At 38.2% G+C, this 20,374-nt stretch overlaps 1 protein-coding gene across 7 annotated transcripts in view; it reads left to right on the top strand.

Annotated features, from left to right (window-relative positions):
- RABGAP1L (RAB GTPase activating protein 1 like) overlaps positions 1-20,374 on the top strand; it is a gene marked incomplete at its 5' end in the record, with an annotated part of 698,468 nt that overhangs the window by 605,797 nt on the left and 72,297 nt on the right. The window contains one exon of one of the 7 annotated variants that reach the window (XM_082834442.1): positions 2,598-2,976. The exons of 5 other annotated variants lie outside the window; for them this stretch is intronic. In XM_082834442.1, coding sequence (XP_082690568.1) covers positions 2,598-2,654 — 57 coding nt within the window. In that variant the 3' untranslated portion in view covers positions 2,655-2,976. Of the gene's footprint in view, positions 1-2,597; positions 2,977-3,074; positions 3,340-20,374 lie in introns of those variants that run through there. One more of the 7 variants, XM_082834444.1, reaches the window with a different exon arrangement.

The following is a 20,374-nucleotide window of genomic DNA, read 5'->3' as shown; positions in this document are numbered from 1 at the left end:
AGCACACGTGAAAACCTGCGATATATTCCATCCCTCTCAATTTACATGACCATGAGGAAACTGAAACCTCCGGAGGTTAAATGACTTGCCCTGGGACAGACAGCTAGATGGTTCCTGCTGGAACTGGAGCCCCTCTGTTGGTTACCACGAGTGCCTTGTTTTCTGCTGCCTGTTTGATACCCAATCCTCTCCTGGTAAATTTTAGCAGCAACTGGTGTTGTCGGCACTTCACTCCTTGATCTCAGGTAATTCCCCACCCCCACGCCTTTTTTTAGTGGAGCTGCACAGTGTGAAGTCGAGGAGGGCAGAAGCTCAGGTGGAAACCATCCGGGGAGATCAGTGGGTCTCAGTTCACCGGGGAAAAGGCAAAAGAGTAAGAAAGATGTCTTGCAAGGGAGTGAAGTACTATATGTAAACACGGCTGTGTACAATGACTCCTGAAGTTTGGGAGGGTACGATAGCTGTTATTTCTGACACTGGAGAAAATATCTTTAGGAAAAGAGAACACAAAGACAATTTTTTAGATAGATCATTGGTTTGCAAAAAGTATGCTTTTTGTGGGGACCACAAATATACATTTAACTGTATGACAAAAGGAACATTTGAATTTTTGCTTCCCAGACTCTGAAGTATGGAGAAACATTTAAGGGTGACAGAAAATGAAGGATGCCCATCAAACTTAGAGGAGTCCTTGCTCTAGAAAACATATGTACTGTGGCTATGAGAGAGGACCTCTTGGATTTAGGCGTGAAATGTTGTTAATAATTCTAAGGCACTGTGGCTAATTAGAAGAGTCTTTTGAAGGTAATAAATCAGAAGCATTTTAAAGGTACCTAATTGTTTACCTAAGAACCTGTGTGGAATTCTCAAAGGACTTAATTATTTGAAATTGTTAGCTTTTGTTATTGTAATTTTAAAACTGTCTTTACAGCCTTTATGTTTCTAAAAGTGTTTTGCACTCTTATATCCCTGATGCCTTAGAAATTTTATGAGTTTAACACACAGCACCTAAAACTATTATTGTTTTCCCTGGCCTTTTTTTTTTTCTTGGTTACAGGTGTTCTTAACCAAGATGATTACCTATTGTTACACCGAAAGTGCTCTCCCAGGGTGCATAGGCAACTGCTCAAATGCGGTTATAATTCTTGTTTGCCCCTGGGTGGTTGCCAGCAGGGAATAAGGCATTATGGGAAGTAGTTTCTTTACCTTCCACAACAGGTGTCTTTGTCAGTGCACCTGAGTCAGATAGCATTGTGGAAGCACTGAGTCACTGGAGCAAAGGAAAATATGAAAGTCAGAGGAATTGCTTTCACAGCTAGAAAATGGTCCTGCAAGATAAATCGGAAACCTTCTGGTGCTAGTGAATGCACGAAGAGATTCACAGTATCCTTTAAAGTACTTCTGAAAAGATAAAAAGGAATTGAAAAGGTATGAACTGCCTGACGCTTTATAATACCTTGTCTCCTGACGACCATTTAATTTTTACCTGGTTAGTCAGCGTTAAGATGAATGTGCTGGAAGAATTTTTAAGGAAAATAATGCTTAAAAGGCAGAGCTGCATTGTAGGGAAAAATGAAGTGAAAATGCTTTACCAGCTCCAACAAGGGTCAAACTCAGTTTGAAGCTGTTTTAATCTTGAGGATTTATTTAAAGTATTGCATTTTCTGTTTAAATAAGCCTATTAGTCTTGCTTCTGTTTCCTAGCAATAAGGTGTTTTCCCCCTTCCGTGTATGTGTGTGTGTGTGCGCGCGCGTTTGTAATCTAGAATGCTATAGTATTGCAAAACTCTTCTAATCACATTTAAATGGAACCAGGTACTATTTAAGTAATCATGTTCATCTAGGTGGAAATATTTTAGAAAAACAAGGAAAAATAGACACTATAAATTTCATTCCAAGTTTTGTTTTCTGAACAGCAGACTTAGACAATGTAATACTGCTATTGGTAATTAGGACTAAGAGTTCCAAACAGTATCTGTATTTGATTGTAGACCAACATTGCCAAACTGATTTCTAATTCTAATAAATAATATTTCTCTTGGTACTGCAGTGTCATAATCTATAAAAAGCAGAGAAGATAATAGCTTAATTAGAAATACTGGAAAGACAACTTTTGGAGGAGCTTTATCTGTCCTCCCCCCCTTTTTTATTTGCTTAATACTTTTCCCATGGAAATTAGCATACATTATATTTCCTGGTGATTTAGGCAACCTTGTAATGATAATTATGGGCAGCTTTCACATTTTTCATCGGGGCACATTGAGGTTCATTTACGGTCTCCAGCTGTACTTTAAAAAAAACGCTTCTGGTGGCTAAGGCACCAATAGTTCATTACTGTCTGCTGATTTGGGTAATTAAAAGAAACCTCTAAGCTTAAAAATAGGGACCAAGAGAACAACTATCTATGAGAGAAAAATAATCAGTTTAGAAATGAGAACCTTGTGTTGCTTTCAGAATAACAAAAAACTAAGCTCTCAATATCAAGAATTCTGTTTAAAATAGTCATGTTTTTTTAAGTGGGAGAAGAGGAAATGGTTATTCACTGATATTGCAGTCCCTGTTTCATTTTTATATTTTGGTACTTTTCTTCTTAACAGAAATACTCAGAGGGAAAAAAGAACCCTTTTATTTTTTTTTCGTACTTCAGGAGATAATTTTTAACTGCACCAAGAATTCTATAAATTCTGAACATCTAAAGGCTGCCATCTATTTTCTATGAATGTGAAAAAATAAGCAGTAAGAAAATCCACTTCTCCTCCAAGAAGAAGAATCTTGATATAATACAGAAGTAAGAAGATAAACTAAAAAAGATTCTAATTATCAAGAACATAACAATAAATCAAGTTTTGTGTTTTTTGGTTTTTGTTTTTGCATTTTTGCTATTGGATATTTCCACACAGGAGACTTTTATTTCTCTTTTTGAAGTCTAAAGAAGATTTCCAAAAACTGAATTTTCCCAGCTGCTCTGTTAAGAATGCAGAAGGTGTTTATAGTGTATACTTCCTCCATAGATAAGAGACCTCTCTCAGTTTTCTACTGGGGATGAATTGCTAGACAAGCCTATGATAGCAGCTGCTTTTTTTTTCTCCTTCTGGAATTTTGACACTTCACCCCCTCAAACTCAGGTGGGTGTGTGCATTGGCACTGAGCTGCAATAGGATTTTCCCTTGGATAGTCTGGTCTGTAGCTGGGGCAGCAGCTGCTGCTGTGGAAAGGCCAGCTGGCAAGATGATGGAAGAAATCTCCATTATGGTAGCCTATGACGCCCATGTTTTCAGCCAGCTGCACGATGAAGACTTCCTCACTAGTCTGGTGGCCATCAGCAAGCCCAGGTCTATGGTAGGTGGGGCCTTGCACACTACTCTGGGGCTCTTTTTTCTTTTCTAATATGATAGTTATACTCCTGTAGCAATTGAGGCATAACTTCCTGGGAATTAAAATAGAAGTATTGCTGTTGGCATTGTTGCAGCTACAAAAAGGTCTACAGGTTTTCAAGGATTTATTTACATAACTAAACAGTGTTATACCTTAACAGTACATTTAAAAGTGTCCTAGGAGTAACACTTAGGTTAATGCTTTCTTATGTAGTGAGGTTGAGAGGAGTTTTATAGTGCCGAACATAAATTTGTCCCACATGTTTGCCTTGTATGTATGTGTATGATTATTTGGGGAAGACCACATATACACACGTATAATTCAGTCTTTCTGGTGTGGAGCATTTTTACCAGTGGGCCATAACATAGACATTAAGAATTGAACTATCTAAAAATCAAATAACTTTCAGAGTCTTTACATTATTACTAAGGACTATTATGAGTATAATCTTAGTTGGGATTTGTAAATTTTTTTTTTAACCATTCTCCAAGAGTCTTAGATTGTATGTCCTGGCATAATAGAAAAACAAAGTCCTTGCGAGTGTTTGTTATTTCTTCTCTGTAGATGTCATCCTTATAATGGCCATTGATCCATACCTTTTAACAAACTTTCCTAACTATTATTGTAGTAACCTCTTATTCATTATATTCAGTAGTACTCATCACAAGCAACAGAATGAACAAGTATATGGTAATGATTATCTTACTAGTATGAAATCCTAATTCTCTATTTTAAGACATGGGAACCTTAAACATAATATGGCAATTTCTTCCAAAAATATATTGTAATGGTAAAAAAAAGGGTGAGGGGGAACTCATAGGTTGATTTAAAAAGACTTAAGGGTTATATCAGCCTGATGCAGTGTACTGACATTGTTTCAATGCTGATTTGAACACACCATAAAAAAATTTATAAGATAATAGGGAAAATTTGACCACTAATTAGGTATTTAGTGATATTAGGAGAATTATTCAATTTTTGTGTATGCAGTAATATTTTGATTATGTTTAAAATGATGATTTAGAGAGATTTATGGATATAGTTAATGATGATGATTAAGATAGGTAGGGATAGTTAATGTCTGCAAAGATTCAAAATGATCCAGTAGAGGGGTTGGTGATGTGGGTGAACTAAATGAATATGTGTTGATAATTGTTGAAACAGAAGGTGAGTACACAGGGATTCATTATACTCTCTCCTTTTGTAGATGTTGTATAGCTGCAGTTTAAAAGAATCAGCTGGACAAAAAAAAAACAAAAACAAAACAAATACAAAACCATAATATACTTCTGTAAGTGTTCATTAATAAAGAAATATCCAGCCTATTGCATTCTTTTCCTATTTAGTATAATTTCTATTTTTATAATTATATATATTATATGGAGATTATTGCCAATTCTTAGTTAACCATAAATATTACTGTATATACCAAGTCAGGATAGGTTAGTTCACAGTTGTGGATAATCTTTAAGCTTCATTTTAGCCATTAATTTTGCAATATTCCATCATGAAAACTTAATGAAAGAATTCAGAATTCTATTTCACTTTTTTCTGATGGTCCTATCAAGATCTTCTTAAGGGGTCTGAGCTGAGTCTTCAAAACCTTATAGGAATTTTCCAGGCCAGAGGGGAGAAGAAACAAAAACAGGGAGATGTAAAGTGACACAGTGTAGAGGACAGAGGAGGTTGAAGAGGTAGGCAGTGACCGGGTCATGGAGAGCGTCATGTGCTCGATAAATAAAAGACGTTGTGGGGTGTGCAGGTTGTGTGCTCACACATCTACAGGAGACAGGAAGAGAAAAAATGAATGAATGAATGAATGAGTATTAATATGCGTACCAGGGAACATTCTTCCATATTCTACATATTGATATATGTTACGCCTTGATGCAATTCTAGCTCCCCCAAAGGGGATTTAGCCCTGGAGTTTATTTGATATGAAATTTGGTCCCTAATATGGAGTCTCAGAGGTGTGATAAAGACACAAAATACTGCTCTGTACACCAAACTTTTAAATAGTATAGACGTTCGGGTGTTAAATTTAATTGCAGAACTTTCTGGAGATACTGAGTTTTCTTTATCAGATTTGAAATTTTAAATAGTTTATTTACTGGTAACATCTTTTGGAGGTGGTATTTGGTTTTAGTTTATCTGGGAAAGTTCTACTAAAATTGTGGTAAGATAAAATATTTATCATTTGCTTTTGATTCCATATTGAATTTTTTGCTTTGAGATGAACCTTTTAAATTGTATGAAAGAGATAAATACTCAGATTTTCTATAGTATAAAATAAAATCATATTGCTTCTCAATATGATTTATTACTGCACTGTGAAGCAGATTATATTCTTGCTAACATATAAAATCCCCTGGGTTTAGGTTGACTATTGCAAGGGTATTTAGAAACTTTCTTAGTACAGAATTAATTAAATATCTTTCTGTAATTGGACTTTGTTTCATAATAAGAGTTATCTTGATTCCTTAAATGGTAGAATACCAGTAAGTACAGTGTTTTTGGTGTGGACACTGAATCTTTTCATGTTCATAAGTAGCTCTGTGGCTTTCTGACTTTTTTTTTATAAATTTATTTTTTTTTTTATTTTTGGCTGCATTGGGTCTTTGTTGCTGCGTGCAGGCTTCCTCAGGTTGCGGTGAGCAGGGGCTACTGTTCGTTCAGGTGTGCGGGCTTCTCATTGCAGTGGTTTCTCTTGTTGTGGAGCACGGGCTCTAGGCGCTTGGGCTTCAGTAGTTGTGGCATGCAGGCTCAGTAGTTGTGGCAGGTGAGCTCTAGAGCGCAGGCTCAGTAGTTGTGGCACACAGGCTTAGTCGCTCCGCGACATGTGGGAACTTCCCAGGCCAGGGCACAAACCCATGTCCCCTGCATTGGCAGGCAGATTCTTAACCACTGCGCCACTAGGGAAGCCCTTTCTGATATTTTTGATGGAGACATATAGTGAAAAATATAAGACACTGTACACACAAGACTAAAAGAAAATTTGACTAAACCAGGTGATGTATTCAAGTTTTTTCTTCTGCTCTGTTATATTTAATTGTTTAAAGGCTAGTTGTGAGCAACCATTAATTTCAGAAATGTCTTGATTCACACTTTGAAAAATATGGCTATATCCTATTGATCCTTTAAAAATGAATGATATTTCAGGAAAATCACAGATCCCTTTACAGAGGTCCTTTTCATAAATGACAGATAAGGAAAAGGATAAGAAAGTCAAGCATAATTTCTCTTATCATCCACACACACAACATAAGATTACGTGGATCAGTGCTGTATTTGCTAAGATAAACTAAACAAAGGCCTAGAGTCACCACTAGCAGAACTTAACAACTTCTAAATTACAACATGAATAAGTTGGTATGTAAGGTGAAAATCCAGTTTAATCAAAATGACTCGAGCATTGATAAAGCTGCCTCATTGGACGCAGCATTCTTGCCTTTCCTTAAATCCAACAGATTATTTTTTCTTTGGTCATTCACAGGCTTTGGTTGTTAACTCTTGCATTGTGAGACAAAACTGTACCCCTCCCCACAATCCTTCCCTTAGCACAAGTGCTCACACAAGGAATAATAAGTGAAGGAGGGAGTCTCTGAAGTTTTCCTGTCAGGACCTTCTGTCTCCTAGTGGAATGGCCAGCATTCCTCTCTACCACCTCCACCACTTCTAATTATTTTTATATCTGACTAGTATAAATAAAGGGAAAAGATCACACCTGTTACAGTTATTATGCATTCCAAAAGAAAGCTTTGAGTATGTATTTAAATTCAGAATATTCAATTTAATGTTTAAACAGTGAAAAGCCTAATAACCAATGCATACTCTGTCGAGCTTGAGTATTTCATGTTAATTTATTTTCTACTGAATTATTTCAGCTTTTTAATCTATAAAGTGGTTATGAAGGGAATACTGCTTTCCAATGTATGTTAGTAGAGGCCAGTACGTAATATTACAAACATTTTTGGGTTATTGCACATGCTGGGTATAAATACAATACCCCTTGCCCCAAAGACCTCACGATAAAATAAAAGAGAAGCAAAATCAGTATTTATGGGGCTGATATTTACTCCTTTAGGGTAGAACGAAGTGGAGAATAGTTACCACTGATTGAACAGTGTGGAGGCAGAATTCCAAAGGGGGTGGAAGCAATTGAGTGAGGCTGTGAAGGCTGATCAGGTGTTGCCAGTGAGTAGAAAGTAGTAGGACCTTTCTGAGCAGGGCGAACAGATTGTGCAGAGGCGAAGAAGTTAACTATTTCAGAGGCTTTAAAGTTTCAGTCCTCAGTTCAAATTTTACATCTGTTACTTACTGGTAAATTACTTCATTTCTCTAAGATTCAGTTTCCTCATCTGAAAAATGAGGGATATAGTAGCATTACATCACGAGATTACTTCAAGGATTAAAATGAGAGCGCTTGTATTTAGCACAGTGAAAGCTCTTACTTACTGTCTTCCCTTGTCACTGTTTGGAGAAGGCCTAAAGGAAAGAGTGGGTGAGTAGATGAGGTATCACAGGGATGTGGGAGAAGGCAGGGGGTGGGATGGACAAAATGGACTAGTTGGGTAACCCTGGCTAATTGCTTTGTTTGATTAGGGAATCACTATCAGGATATCAGTCCTACAGGAAACTTGAAGCCTTTTGCCGTGAAGATGGTGTAGAGCAGTGGTCCCCAACCTTTTTGGCCCCAGGGACCGGTTTCAGGGAAGACAGTTTTTCCACAGGGAAGGGGTTGGGGGCTGGGTGGCGGTTCAGTGGTGCAGGCGGTGCGCGAGCGATGGGGAGCCGCAGGTGAAGCTTCCCTCTTCGCCCGCCGCTCACCTCCTGCTGTGTGGCCCGGTTCCTAACAGGCTGCGGACCGGTACCGGTCCACAGCCCTGGGGTTGGCGACGTTGGGTTGGGGGTGTAGAGGATCTTAGGTTTGAGCCTCAGGATGGTGAGAAAGCAATGTGGAACTAATAAGAGGGATTTATATGGGCCGAACCATCTGCTGAGTAGATATATCAATTATTGCAGTAATAGGCAGTAGTGGACTGATGGGGGCCGCATCGCGTGCGGAAAAAAATTTTTAAAGGGCATTACCTGCTGTAATGCCCTTTAAAAATTGAGTTGACAGGAGTCTGGACTGCTTGACACTTTGACAGTAGCAGTGTGAATAAAGAAATTAATCCACACATGATGTTTAGTTCTTGCAGTGGATAGGTACAGTAGTATTCCTTAGGAAGAAGCAAGCAGCTGATCTATACAAGAAGAGTAAATGATTGAGACAAGTTGAAAATTACTGTAAGCTTTCCACCTTATGAAATTGGCAAGACTGTTGTTGTGTCAGCTTGAATGGGAAAGTTGGATATCAAGCATGTAATGGAGAAAAGATGGCCCATTTTGGCTTTATTATGTTCCACATCTTGAAATTCTAGGTCACAGCATCACTGTAAGAGACTTGGTTGTTCAGTGGTTTGTCCATTAACAAAAACTGTTTACCCAGACTAACACATGTTTATACTCTATTAGCACTGGATATATGTTCTTAATGGACAGATACCAAAATAGCAGCACTGTGCGGTAAAGGAAGGGACCTCTTCAGGGAGCTCCAGTTTCTCTGTTGTATAACTGGGAGATGAGGGTAAGCTTTCTGAAATTACTTCCTTCTTATTGGTTTGGCACATAGATTTCATCTAGCATGCCAAATTAAAAAAAAAAATTCAGAGCAATTCCTTGTGCCAGAGACAGAGAAAACAATGAAATCAGTAGTTATTTCTAAATCTTCACTGTATATACAAAAATATTGATTAAAATAAAGCATTATAACACCAATTGACTCATCCATATTTTTAAAAACTGTTATTATTTGAATATTTTACATTCTCATTATTATTGAAGTGAACATATTTTGGTAGTATTTCATCAACTTCAGTTTAGCACAGGAAGCCAAATCATCCCTCATGTGGTTTATTAGTTTTGATATGAGTTACGGTTCTTATGGTTGCAAGTAATAAAATCTTGAGCTCTTGTAAACAAGGAAGGGAATTTATCATGTGGGCACCAGGTTGTGTTCCTTTAAACACAAGGGCAGGAGTTCAGCAGAGCTGGTACTAGACTGATGCTGGCAAACATTCTCCATATCTCATGCCATCTAATTAACTTCTCTCTTTGCATCTACTTTATCTCTTTCCCCAAGTTCTCTGCTTCTTCAATCCCATGGCTGAATATGGCTGCCATACAGCATTCAGATTTATAGTTCTGTCATTTGCAGAGTTCAGTTGCTACCCCTGAATCACAACTGTAGATTCTTCAGGGAAAAATCTGAGTGTTAAGGGAGGTGACATAGTATAGAGTGGAGCCCTGGAGCCAAACTATCTGGGTCAAATCCCACCTCACCTCCAGCTAGCTCATTTACTTTGGGCAGGTTACTTGACCTCTCTGAGTTTCATTTTTCTCATCTGTGAAATTGGAAGCATATTAGAAGCGCCTTACAGGATTAAGTCAGTTAATACCTTAAAGCACTTATGAATACCCAGCACATAGTAAGAGGTATATGTATATAAGTTGATATAATTCCAAACTGATTCTTCCTTTACAAAATCATGAAATAAAAGATTAACATTTAGCAAGACTTTATAAATTCACTATCTAAATATCATTTAGGTTGTTTTGCTATTAAATATGAAATTATTAAACCAGCTTCTATGATAAATAGAACTCTTCTGCATTTAATCTTGTTTCAGATGTTGAGAAATAATCTTTCTATACTTGATTCTGGGAGTGGGGTTGATTTGTGAGTCAATTCAAAATATTTTTTTCAGAAGGTGTTATAGGAGCAGTTGACATGAAACATATAATATGTAAAATTTTTGTTTTACAAAATCATAGCTTGTCTACAGTGACTGAAAAATCTTATTCTAGTTTTTTTTTTTTTTTTTTTTCCGTTACTTGGGCCTCTCACTGTTGTGGCCTCTCCCGTTGCGGAGCACAGGCTCCGGACGCGCAGGCTCAGCGGCCATGGCTCACGTGCCCAGCCGCTCCGTGGCATGTGGGATCTTCCCAGACCGGGTCACGAACCCGTGTCCCCTGCATCGGCAGGCGGACTCTCAACCACTGCGCCACCAGGGAAGCCCCTTATTCTAGTTTTTTGTTTGTTTTAGCACCCATATTTGCATTCGGTTTAGTAATTAATCCAAAATATTCATTGATCTGCTCCTATGTGCTATGCTGTATTTTTGGTCCTGGGAATCTAGGTGTGAGGAAGAAAGACCTGTGTCAATTGTGAATCTTATACTATTTGGAGGAGAGGTAAGACATGAATATTAGCTAATGATATCACTTATCAGCCAGTGATAAGTGTTATGCAGAGACTTAAAATGGAGTGATGTAATTAAAGTCTTTAATTGGAGGCTTTATGTTGGGTAATCAGTGAGTACCTCACTGGTGTCATTTGAGATCTGAATGACATCCAAGGGAAAATAAGGAAAAAAGAGTAGCTCAGGCAGAGGAAATCTCTGAGAGAAAGGCCCCAAAGTGGTACAGAGCTTGATATACTAGCAAAACAGTAGGATCAGTGTGGTTAGAGCACCATGTGCCAGGGGTAGACAGTGGTAAGAAATGAGGCTGGGGGAGGAGTTGGGGGTCAGGTTATGACGTAGGGCTTTGTAAGTCAGAAGAAGGAATTGAGGTTTTATTCCTTATATCATGACCTGTATTCATGTCTAATGAATCAGATTTTAGACTTGGTAACAGAAATTTTAAATGATGATTAAGTTATCAGAGAAGCCAGTATTACATCAAAAACTCACCACAGAAACTAACACACCATTGTAAAGCAATTATTCTCCAATAAAGATGTTTAAAAAAAATTTTTTTTTAGGACACTGCTAGAACCCAAAGCAAAATGTTCACGGAAATCCATCAGTAGATTCATGCATATGCTAGTTTTAATTCTTATTTACGCTGCCCTGTGATTATTCATCTGGAAAAAATGAAATGATCCAGTTGTCAAAATCAAGAAAGAGTTTTTCAAAACCAAAGAAAAAAATAAACATGAGGCAAAGATCTTTTCAGGAAAAAGAAAACAACAACTCACCACAGTGCTCAAGCTCAATATGAAATCAAATTGTAGCATTCAAATTCAATGCAAGGACTACAGGCTGGCTTATGAACGGGATTTGCAACAAAACAAGCAAAAATAACACCGTTGCTCTGATTATTGTAATGCCCACAATAGAATTTCTAACGGGCTGAAATATTGAGGAAACCCTCTTATCTGACACAGCCAGGCCTGTAGTTGGTTGGTTAACAGAAAATGTTAGTTTAGGTGAAGCATTCAAAATAGTACATACTAACTCACATAAACATTTATTTTAATTTAAAACATAAATACATATTATCAATTTTGTTATAGGGCCTTTGATGCCTTTGAATAGGAGTTCTGAAATACATAATGCTTTGTCATTTCAGTTTCCTGAAGAGGGGCAATAAATTAATAAACTCATAAAGCAATCTAAAGCAAACTTTACAGTTTTTTATAACTATTTTTACCTCTTCGATGGTGGCATTGCCACCATTTAATGTGACAGTGACTTTTGTATTTAACCAGTCATCTTTGTTGCCTTTCCAAATAGCTCAACTTAGTTTTTATAGAAATAGCAGCTCAGTTTCTTTTCACATTCATTTTATTATGATCATAAACATGTTTGGGAATCAGTTAACTCTTTTTTAAGCATAAATTCAGTTGTGGGAACAGCCTAGTAGCCACAGGAGTTCAACACGTCCAGAGTATCAGACTTCTTTGATAGAACAGAGAGCATTAGTTAGTCAGTCGAGGTTTTTAAAGAGTATTATTTATCATATATTCTTAGTCAGATATTGCTGCATAGCAAACGGCCATAAATCTTGGTGGTGGCAGATAATAATAGGCATGTATCTTTTGCCTTATGAGTCTTTGGGTGGCAACGTTGGGCAGAACATGGCTGGGCATACTTGGGCATGGCTGAGCTTACTCGGCTCAGGACCCAGGTTTGGTTAGATCTGTTGTTCCACACCTCTCACTCTTCTGAGATCAGCAGGCTATCTGGAGTGTGCTCTTTCCATGACAGAGTTTAGAAGTTCCTAGAGTGGTCATTAGGAACATTTTTTTTTTTTTTTTTTTTTTTTGCGGTACGCGGGCCTCTCACTGTTGTGGCCTCTCCCGCTGCGGAGCACAGGCTCCTGACGCGTAGGCCCAGCGACCATGGCCCACGGGCCCAACCGCTCCGCGGCATGTGGGATCTTCCCGGACCGGGGCACGAACCCTCATCCCCTGCATCGGCAGGCGGACTCTCAACCACTGCGCCACCAGGGAAGCCCGGTCATTAGGAACATTTGATGGCTCTTAAAGGCCTAGGCTTAGAGCTAGCACACTTTGATTTTTGTCCATGTTCCATTGGCCAAAGCAAGTCAAAAGGCCACTTCCAACATAGTGGGTCAGGAAAGTATACCCCATCTTAGAGGTTGGAAGAGAGGAAAACAAATATTTGCTGAACAATCATCCACCACACGTATAATAATTGACTTTTTATGTGATCGTCATGGTTAGGTTAGCTATCTAAAATATATAAACACTGTGTTTCTCAACAGCATACATAGTTTATATTCACCAAAGCTGTATATCCACAGATTTGTCATCAGAAAATGACATATACGCATTGAAAATACAGTAAAACCTGATTGAAATCCAAGCTTAGCAAACACTCTATTACCCTTTTTCATTTTTCTTGGAACTTTGAAGTGTATCAGTACTCTTCTTTCCTGTCCCTCCCAAACATGATTAAAAACAGAAATCTCTTTTCTCCAGTGAGATTCCTTGTGTGCCAACCATGGAATTGTTGGCATTGTTATTCCAACCTTTATAGCTCAGGGATTCTTAGCAGTTTTGTGGTCACTGTCTCCTTTTGCAGTTTGGTTAAGTCTATGGACCCCTTATCAGAAAACTTTTTAAATGCATAAAATACACTAAATTAAAGGAAACCAGTTATATTGAAATATAGGTATCAAAATAGAGAAGAATAAGATTTTCGAACATTGAGATATAACATTATATTGGTTTCAGGTGTACAACGTAATAGCTCTACATATGTATATATTGCAAAATGATCAAAATAAGTCTAGTTAACTGCACATAGTTTATTTCTTTGTGATGAGAACTTTTAAGATCTACTCTTTTAACAACTTTCAAATATACAATAGAGTATTATTATCTAAAGTTAATGTTTCAACCCCAGGATTTATTTTATTCCCAGGACTTATTTATTTTATAACTGGAAGTTTATGTCTTTGGACCACCTTCACCCATTTTGCCCACTCCCTACCCCCCAAAATCCGATTTATGATACAGTAGTATGTGCTTTTTTTTATTAACACATTAAATGACAAGATATGGTAGCAAGTAGAATAACTACTATAATTCTAAAAAAAGTCATAAATATAGATAGTATTTTGAGATATATGCAATTACTGCAATGTGAATGAAAATATCTGTAAGGTCTATTGATGACAGAATCACAAATACTGCAGTGGATTGTTGCCTACATTCATGATGTAAAAGAGCTGATAGTGGTGACGCAGTGGTTGAGAGTCTGCCTGCCGATGCAGGGGACAGGGGTTCATGCCCCGGTCCGGGAAGATCCCGCATGCCGCGGAGCGGCTGGGCCCGTGAGCCATGGCTGCTGAGCCTGCGTGTCCGGAGCCTGTGCTCCGCAGCGGGAGAGGCCACAACAGTGAGAGGCCCGCGTACCACAAAAAAAAAAAAAAAAAAAAAGCTGATAAATTTCAGAGGTTCAGGAAAATAAAGATATTTTTTCCATTCAAGCTCAAGGACACTGAATTCTCTCCATAATTCCCTAAAATAACATTTAACTTATATTTTATAAGACATGAAGGTAACTTTTCCTTTCCTTATGGCCACCTAGGAGAACTTTGACCATGCCTGTCAGTTTTTGTCTTCTTCTTGAGTATATAGAAAAATACTTGTGAAACTTGTGCGATTATTTGATTAGTCTCTCATTAACACGTAACCTCCATGAGAACAGGGCTATGTCTTTTTTTTTTTTTTACCATTGTATCTGCAGCCCAGCATTGTACCTGGTGCATTGTATGCTCTCTGTACATATTTAATTGATAGTATTGGAGGGGAAAAAATGAAGCACTGCATAAGTATAATCATGGTCTGCAGTGGATAATATGTTTGTGACAACTGTGACATTCTTAAATATCTGTACACATAAGATAGGGAAAGTTATTTTTAAAATCTTTTTATCCTCAGACTTTTATACTAAATTCTTATAAAATTGATTGTAGAATTAGGTTAGAGTCTAGCTGAGTACTTAAATATTAGTTCTTAACTGTTAAAAAATAATGCATCGCTTATTTCTGTTATGGCTTATTCAGTGGCTCATTTAACATGCATAACTCCTATGTGCAATGCACTGTGTTAACCTTTAAGGTACCTTCCAAGAGATAACAATCTAGTTTGGGAGACAGCCATATAAACAGTTATTATGAAGCAGTGATGTGAGCACTGTTAGAGATGGGTTAGATCCCTGCCTCTCCTTTTGTGTGCCTGTCACATCCCCCACCCTGGGCACTCACTGAAATGAGATATTCTACCTGCTTTTCTGAGTTGTACCTTGAGGTTCAGTGTCCTTGCAGGTTGTTTTTATTTCCCCTCTCTACCTACCACAGCACCTGGCACAAAATATCTGCAGTCCAATATTCTAATGAATGAATGAAGGAGATGATGGAGGAGAGTATGGGAAACAGAGATACTATCAAAAGATGTGAACACGTTTTTTAGCATTTTGATTTTTAAACTTTTGCAGTTTTACCTTTTTTTTTTTTTTTTGTGGTACGTGGGCCCCTCACTGCTGTGGCCCCTCCCGTTGCGGAGCACAGGCTCCGGACACGCAGGCTCAGTGGGCATGGCTCACGGGCTCAGCCGCTCCGCGGCATGTGGGATCTTCCCAGACCGGGGCACGAACCCGTGTCTCCTGCACCGGCAGGCAGACTCTCAACCACTGCGCCACCAGGGAAGCCCCAGTTTTACCTTTTGAATAAGTAGCACATTCACATGGTTTAAAATTTCAGTAAGTATAAAATGGTATCCAGTGAAGTTGTTCATGTTGTCCCAGTGAAGTTCTTATTATTCAGAAGTATCCTTCCAGAAATATTTTATGCAAATACAAGCAAATTTGTCTGTATTCGTCCCCTCCCTTTTTACAGAACTTCTGGTGTCCCATTATTTTCCTTTGCTTTTCTCATGTAACAATATGTGTTAGAGATTCTGCTATGTCAGTACATCAAGGATTCCTTATTTATTTGATAGCCACATAGTATTTCACTATTTTTGTAATATGTTTAACCAACTCCCAATATATGTGTATGTAGAGTTGTTCCCAGTATTTTGCTGTTACAAACAATGGTGCTGCAAATAATCTTTTTTATGTCATTTCACAAAAGTGTGAGAATATCTATAGGTTCAGTTCCTAGGAGTGGAATTGCTAGGTTGAAGGGTGTGTATATTTGTAATTTTGATATATAGGGCTAAATTGCTCTCCTTAAAAGATGTATCATTTCACCCACCAGCAATGTATTTCTGTGCCCATTTAAGGGTGGAAACTTTTGAGAAACATTCTAAAGAAAAAAAATAGAAAATTTTCACGTGGTCACGTGGAGAGGAAGGATGTTCCAGGTAGAGGGAAGAACACTTTCAGAAGCACCACGGGACTGAGAAAAAGGTAGCACGTCTAGAGATTTCATCTTGTTCCATCTGGCTAGCATATGAGAGGAAGGCCAGGAAGTAGGAAAAGAATGGGAGTTGGTCATGAAAGGTTTTGTGTGTTATGCTAAGGGACCAATATTTTAAATTCTAGACAAAGGTTTTGAGTAGGGAAATGATGTACTAAAGTTGATTAATACATATTACAGAAAGAATAGCTGTTTGTATCATTTATTTAAAGTGAAGCATACCAAATAAGTCTATTCCCTAAAGATCTTGCAACTTAAAGGTTTTTTCTCTCATTAATGAGTAAAATAATGTTGATTACACAAAATTTGGAAAATAACATATAAATAAAAACTAAAACAGAAATTACTCAAAATTTTATCACTCAGAGACTCTCTCTATCCAAAGAACTCCTGTGGTCCTTAAAATAATAAAAGAAAATCAATATATGTATTAGGTTAAAAAAGACAGACAGTGATTTCCAAAGACAGCCACTTGTTAAGAGATTCTTGTAATTTCTTCCGGAAAGAAAAGAAAAACTAGTAATTATTCCTGCATAAATCACAGCATAATTGTTATTGTAGGGATATATAATGAAGGCCTTTTCTTAAACATATGGGTGCCTTTTAGAGACATAAAGAACCATTTTGTTTTTATTTTCTTTAAGGGCCTTACTACAGCCTTGAAATCAGCGGTCCCCAACCTTTTTGGCACCAGGGATCAGTTTTTCCACAGACTGTGGGTTGAGGGGCATGGTGCAGGCGGCAATGCGAACAATGGGGAGCGATGGGGAGCGGCAGATGAAGCTTTACTCACTCCCCCACCACTCACCTCCTACTGTACAGCCCAGTTCCTAACAGGCCTTGCACTTGTACCGGTCCTTGGCCCTGGGATTGGGGACCCCTGTTTTATTTTTTAAAAAAACATTAATTACTTAATTTATTTGGTTGCCCTGGGTCTTAGTTGTGGCTTGCCAGCTCCTTAGATATGGCACTCGGGCTCCTTAGTTGTGGCATGTGAACTCTTAGTTGCGGCATGCATGTGGGACCTAGTTCCCTGACCAGGGATCGAACCTGGGCCCCCTGCACTGGGAGTGTGGAGTCCCATCCACTGTGCCACCAGGGAAGTCCCTTGGGCACCCCTGTTTTAAATAAACCCTAATTACATGTACTGTTTTTCCTCTTTGTGGCATTTCACCGGCAGGTACTTCTCTAATTAGGATCTCAACAATTATCAGCCATACAAAATGTGTGGAAGGATGGTAAGTTTCAGAAAGCTGGGGTTCACAGTTCATACTCAGTAGTCCTCTTGTGGAATAATCCTAGTATTATTAATAGCCAAGTCTTCCACTTGTAGGGTCTGTTGGAACAGTTTGTGGCAGATCCTTTCCAGGCTGTTCTTTGAGAATAGGATTTGAGAAACATCATCTCCAAGTCACTGATGCTCTGTTTAAATGCATGTGTCCTACCAATGCATGCTTCACAGGTACCTTCAAATAATTTTTTCCCTCCTTGATTAGATCCTAAGAATTATAAGGGGAAGGGGAGGAAGGTCCTAGGTGCATTTACTGAGCTGTCTATTAAAGAACTCCAAGCTGGTAGATTGTGACAATAATTCTGATGTTTTGGGATTCAGTATATCCAAGATAATGGTAAACCATACATATACACATGTGATAAATGGTGGAATCAGCAAAATCTTTCTTAATCGTTAAAAGGTGACCTTTGGTTAGAAGCCCAAAAGCTCTGCAGTGCCCTCCAACCTAACAGACACACTTACGTTAATTTGATTCCTTCATGTAAAACGATCATTTTTATCGCTCCTGCCTGAAAGGCGCAAATTGCTTTCTCTCTTGGGTGTAGGCTGTTCAGCTTTCTTCTTATTAAAGAGACACAAGATTTATGTCCATTTAGAAGATTAATGTCACCTGTAAATACGTAGTCTAATTTGTCATTGGCTTGAACTCTTCAAAGAAGATATGAAAAACAAGGTGTAACTTAGCACTCAAGACTGTTACAAACAAGAATGAGATGTTTTCAAGGATCAGCCTTCCCAGTGATGGAAGGCTGCAGAGAGGATATGAGAGAAGGCTGGGGTACATCTGAATATATTTTATCTAATTAAGACGGCCATGACTGAGGTGGCTGGACTCACAAGTTCATTTTCCTCCTAAGAAGGACCTTCACCTATTTCCTCAGGAAGTGAGCACTCTTTGTAATCATTGGTGGAAGTGGAGCTTAGCACACTGCATTTGATGCAAGAGGGTTGAGACTGAGCCCAGGGGAGAAAAGAGGTCATTTGTTAATGACACTTGCCAAGACACAAAGACTTTTTCTCAAACCTTACCAGATCGAAACATGGTAGAGAGTCTACAAAATTGGTCAAATAAGTAAATGGAATAACTGAAGGAAACTATTCATTTCTGTTAATTAGAAATAATAGAAACTGTCCCAAGTATTTTCTGCAGAGTTGAGAATAGAGTACTGAAAATATTTAAAGGGTATACAAATTTGAAGTGATATTGGTATCCCACAGTAAATTACCATTTGTCGCCTCCTCTAAGCAATCTTCAAGGGGAAAACAGAAATTAAAATAATGTAAAAGGTACTAATTCCATCCAGAGTGAAATGAAGGCATTCACCCTACTCAATCTTTTAAACTATGTGGAAGTTTTTAATATATTGAACATATTTGAACATGATATAAAATGACTATGAATTCATACTGAAAAATTTCACTTACCTGTGACCTATTTAGACCAAACCCATAGGATTCAGCTTGCTTCTGGCCTCAGGAGCCTGGGCCCAGCTGTGTCAGGATAAGTGTGACAATGACTGTGTGACCACAGCACTGCTGACATTAGACTGACCCATGTTGCTCTAAGTGTCTCAGTGGCCCAGCTGCTTGTATAATTGGTCTTCCTCAGTTTTTAGAGAATTTTTTATAGAACAGTAAAATGTACTTGCCTTTGGTACTCCCTACAAAGAGAAAGAATTAATTTCCTTTCTTGATTCTGCACTGACTTCATGTTAAGAGATTTGGAGTGATTATAGGAAATTAGTACACTCGCAAATTAGGATGGAAGGGAATTGACATAGTAAGGAACTTAGAGGGGTTAGGGTCCAGAAGTCCTACACTGTTATAACCTGGGTTGCATCTTAATAGTGCTAAAATGACACAATAAAAAGAATCACACATTACTTTTTTTTTTTTTTTTTTTGCAGTACGTGGGCCTCTCACTGTTGTGGCCTCTCCCATTGCGGAGCACAGGCTCTGGACACGCAGGCTCAGTGGCCATGGCTCGCGGGCCCAGCCGCTCCGCGGCATGTGGGATCTTCCCAGACCGGGGCACAAACCTGTGTCCCCTGCATCAGCAAGTGGACTCTCAACCACTGCGCCACCAGGGAAGCCCCACACATTACTTTTTAACTTAATTCACTTAATTCAGAATTCTTTTTAAACTCATTTAATCTTAACAACAAAATTCTAGGCTTATTTTACAGATGGTCAGGCTGAAGCACAGATTAATTAAGGTAACTAGCTCAAGAACACACTGCAGGCAAGTAGTAAAGTCAGAATTTGAACACAGGCTCCCTGGCTCTAGGGCAGTGCTCTTCATCATTATTCAAAATGCATGGCGTTATGCTTTGTTCTCACTCATTAGTTATACCGAATATTCCTTTGATTATATACCCCTTTAATTATCAGAATCCTGAACTATGCTACACTTCAGCAGTTTCTAAGGAAAGGTGATCAGTTAGACATTAAAACGGTAATTAACGTTTCCTTAATTTCTGTAGCATGGATCCTGAAGGCGAAAGATTGCTCTAACGATGATTGGTACTGTTACTATTAGATTTTTATTCACTTTCTTTCGGGTATGTGGATATTAAGGTAAACGTGCTTATTTAAATTCTAAAAGTTCCATGTTTGACTCTGCGTTCTATACATGAAAAGGGAGCCTTGTTCTTCTTATAGCAAGCATACTTACAAAGACTAAGTAAACCAGTTAACAGTTCTGTCTATTTTGAATTTCCCTGACTGTGGAGAAGGCATATGCTAATGAGAAAGTTATTGTTCGAATGTAGAACTGCTGCCGTCTTACTTGAATCTCATTTTTTCGGTCTGTTTATTCAAATAAGTCTGTGAACTTACTAGTGTAATAGAAAAAAACTTTGATAGTCTAGAAACTGGCAGTTTAGAAGAAGATCAGACAGGTACAGAGGTGGCTTATAATAAAAA

This window comes from Leucopleurus acutus (genome assembly GCF_964270905.1).
Source record: "Leucopleurus acutus genome assembly, chromosome: 2".
NCBI classification, from domain to species: Eukaryota; Metazoa; Chordata; class Mammalia; order Artiodactyla; family Delphinidae; genus Leucopleurus; species Leucopleurus acutus.
The sequence above is the reverse complement of the archived record's forward strand: the minus strand, read 5'-3'. Positions and strand labels throughout refer to the sequence as shown.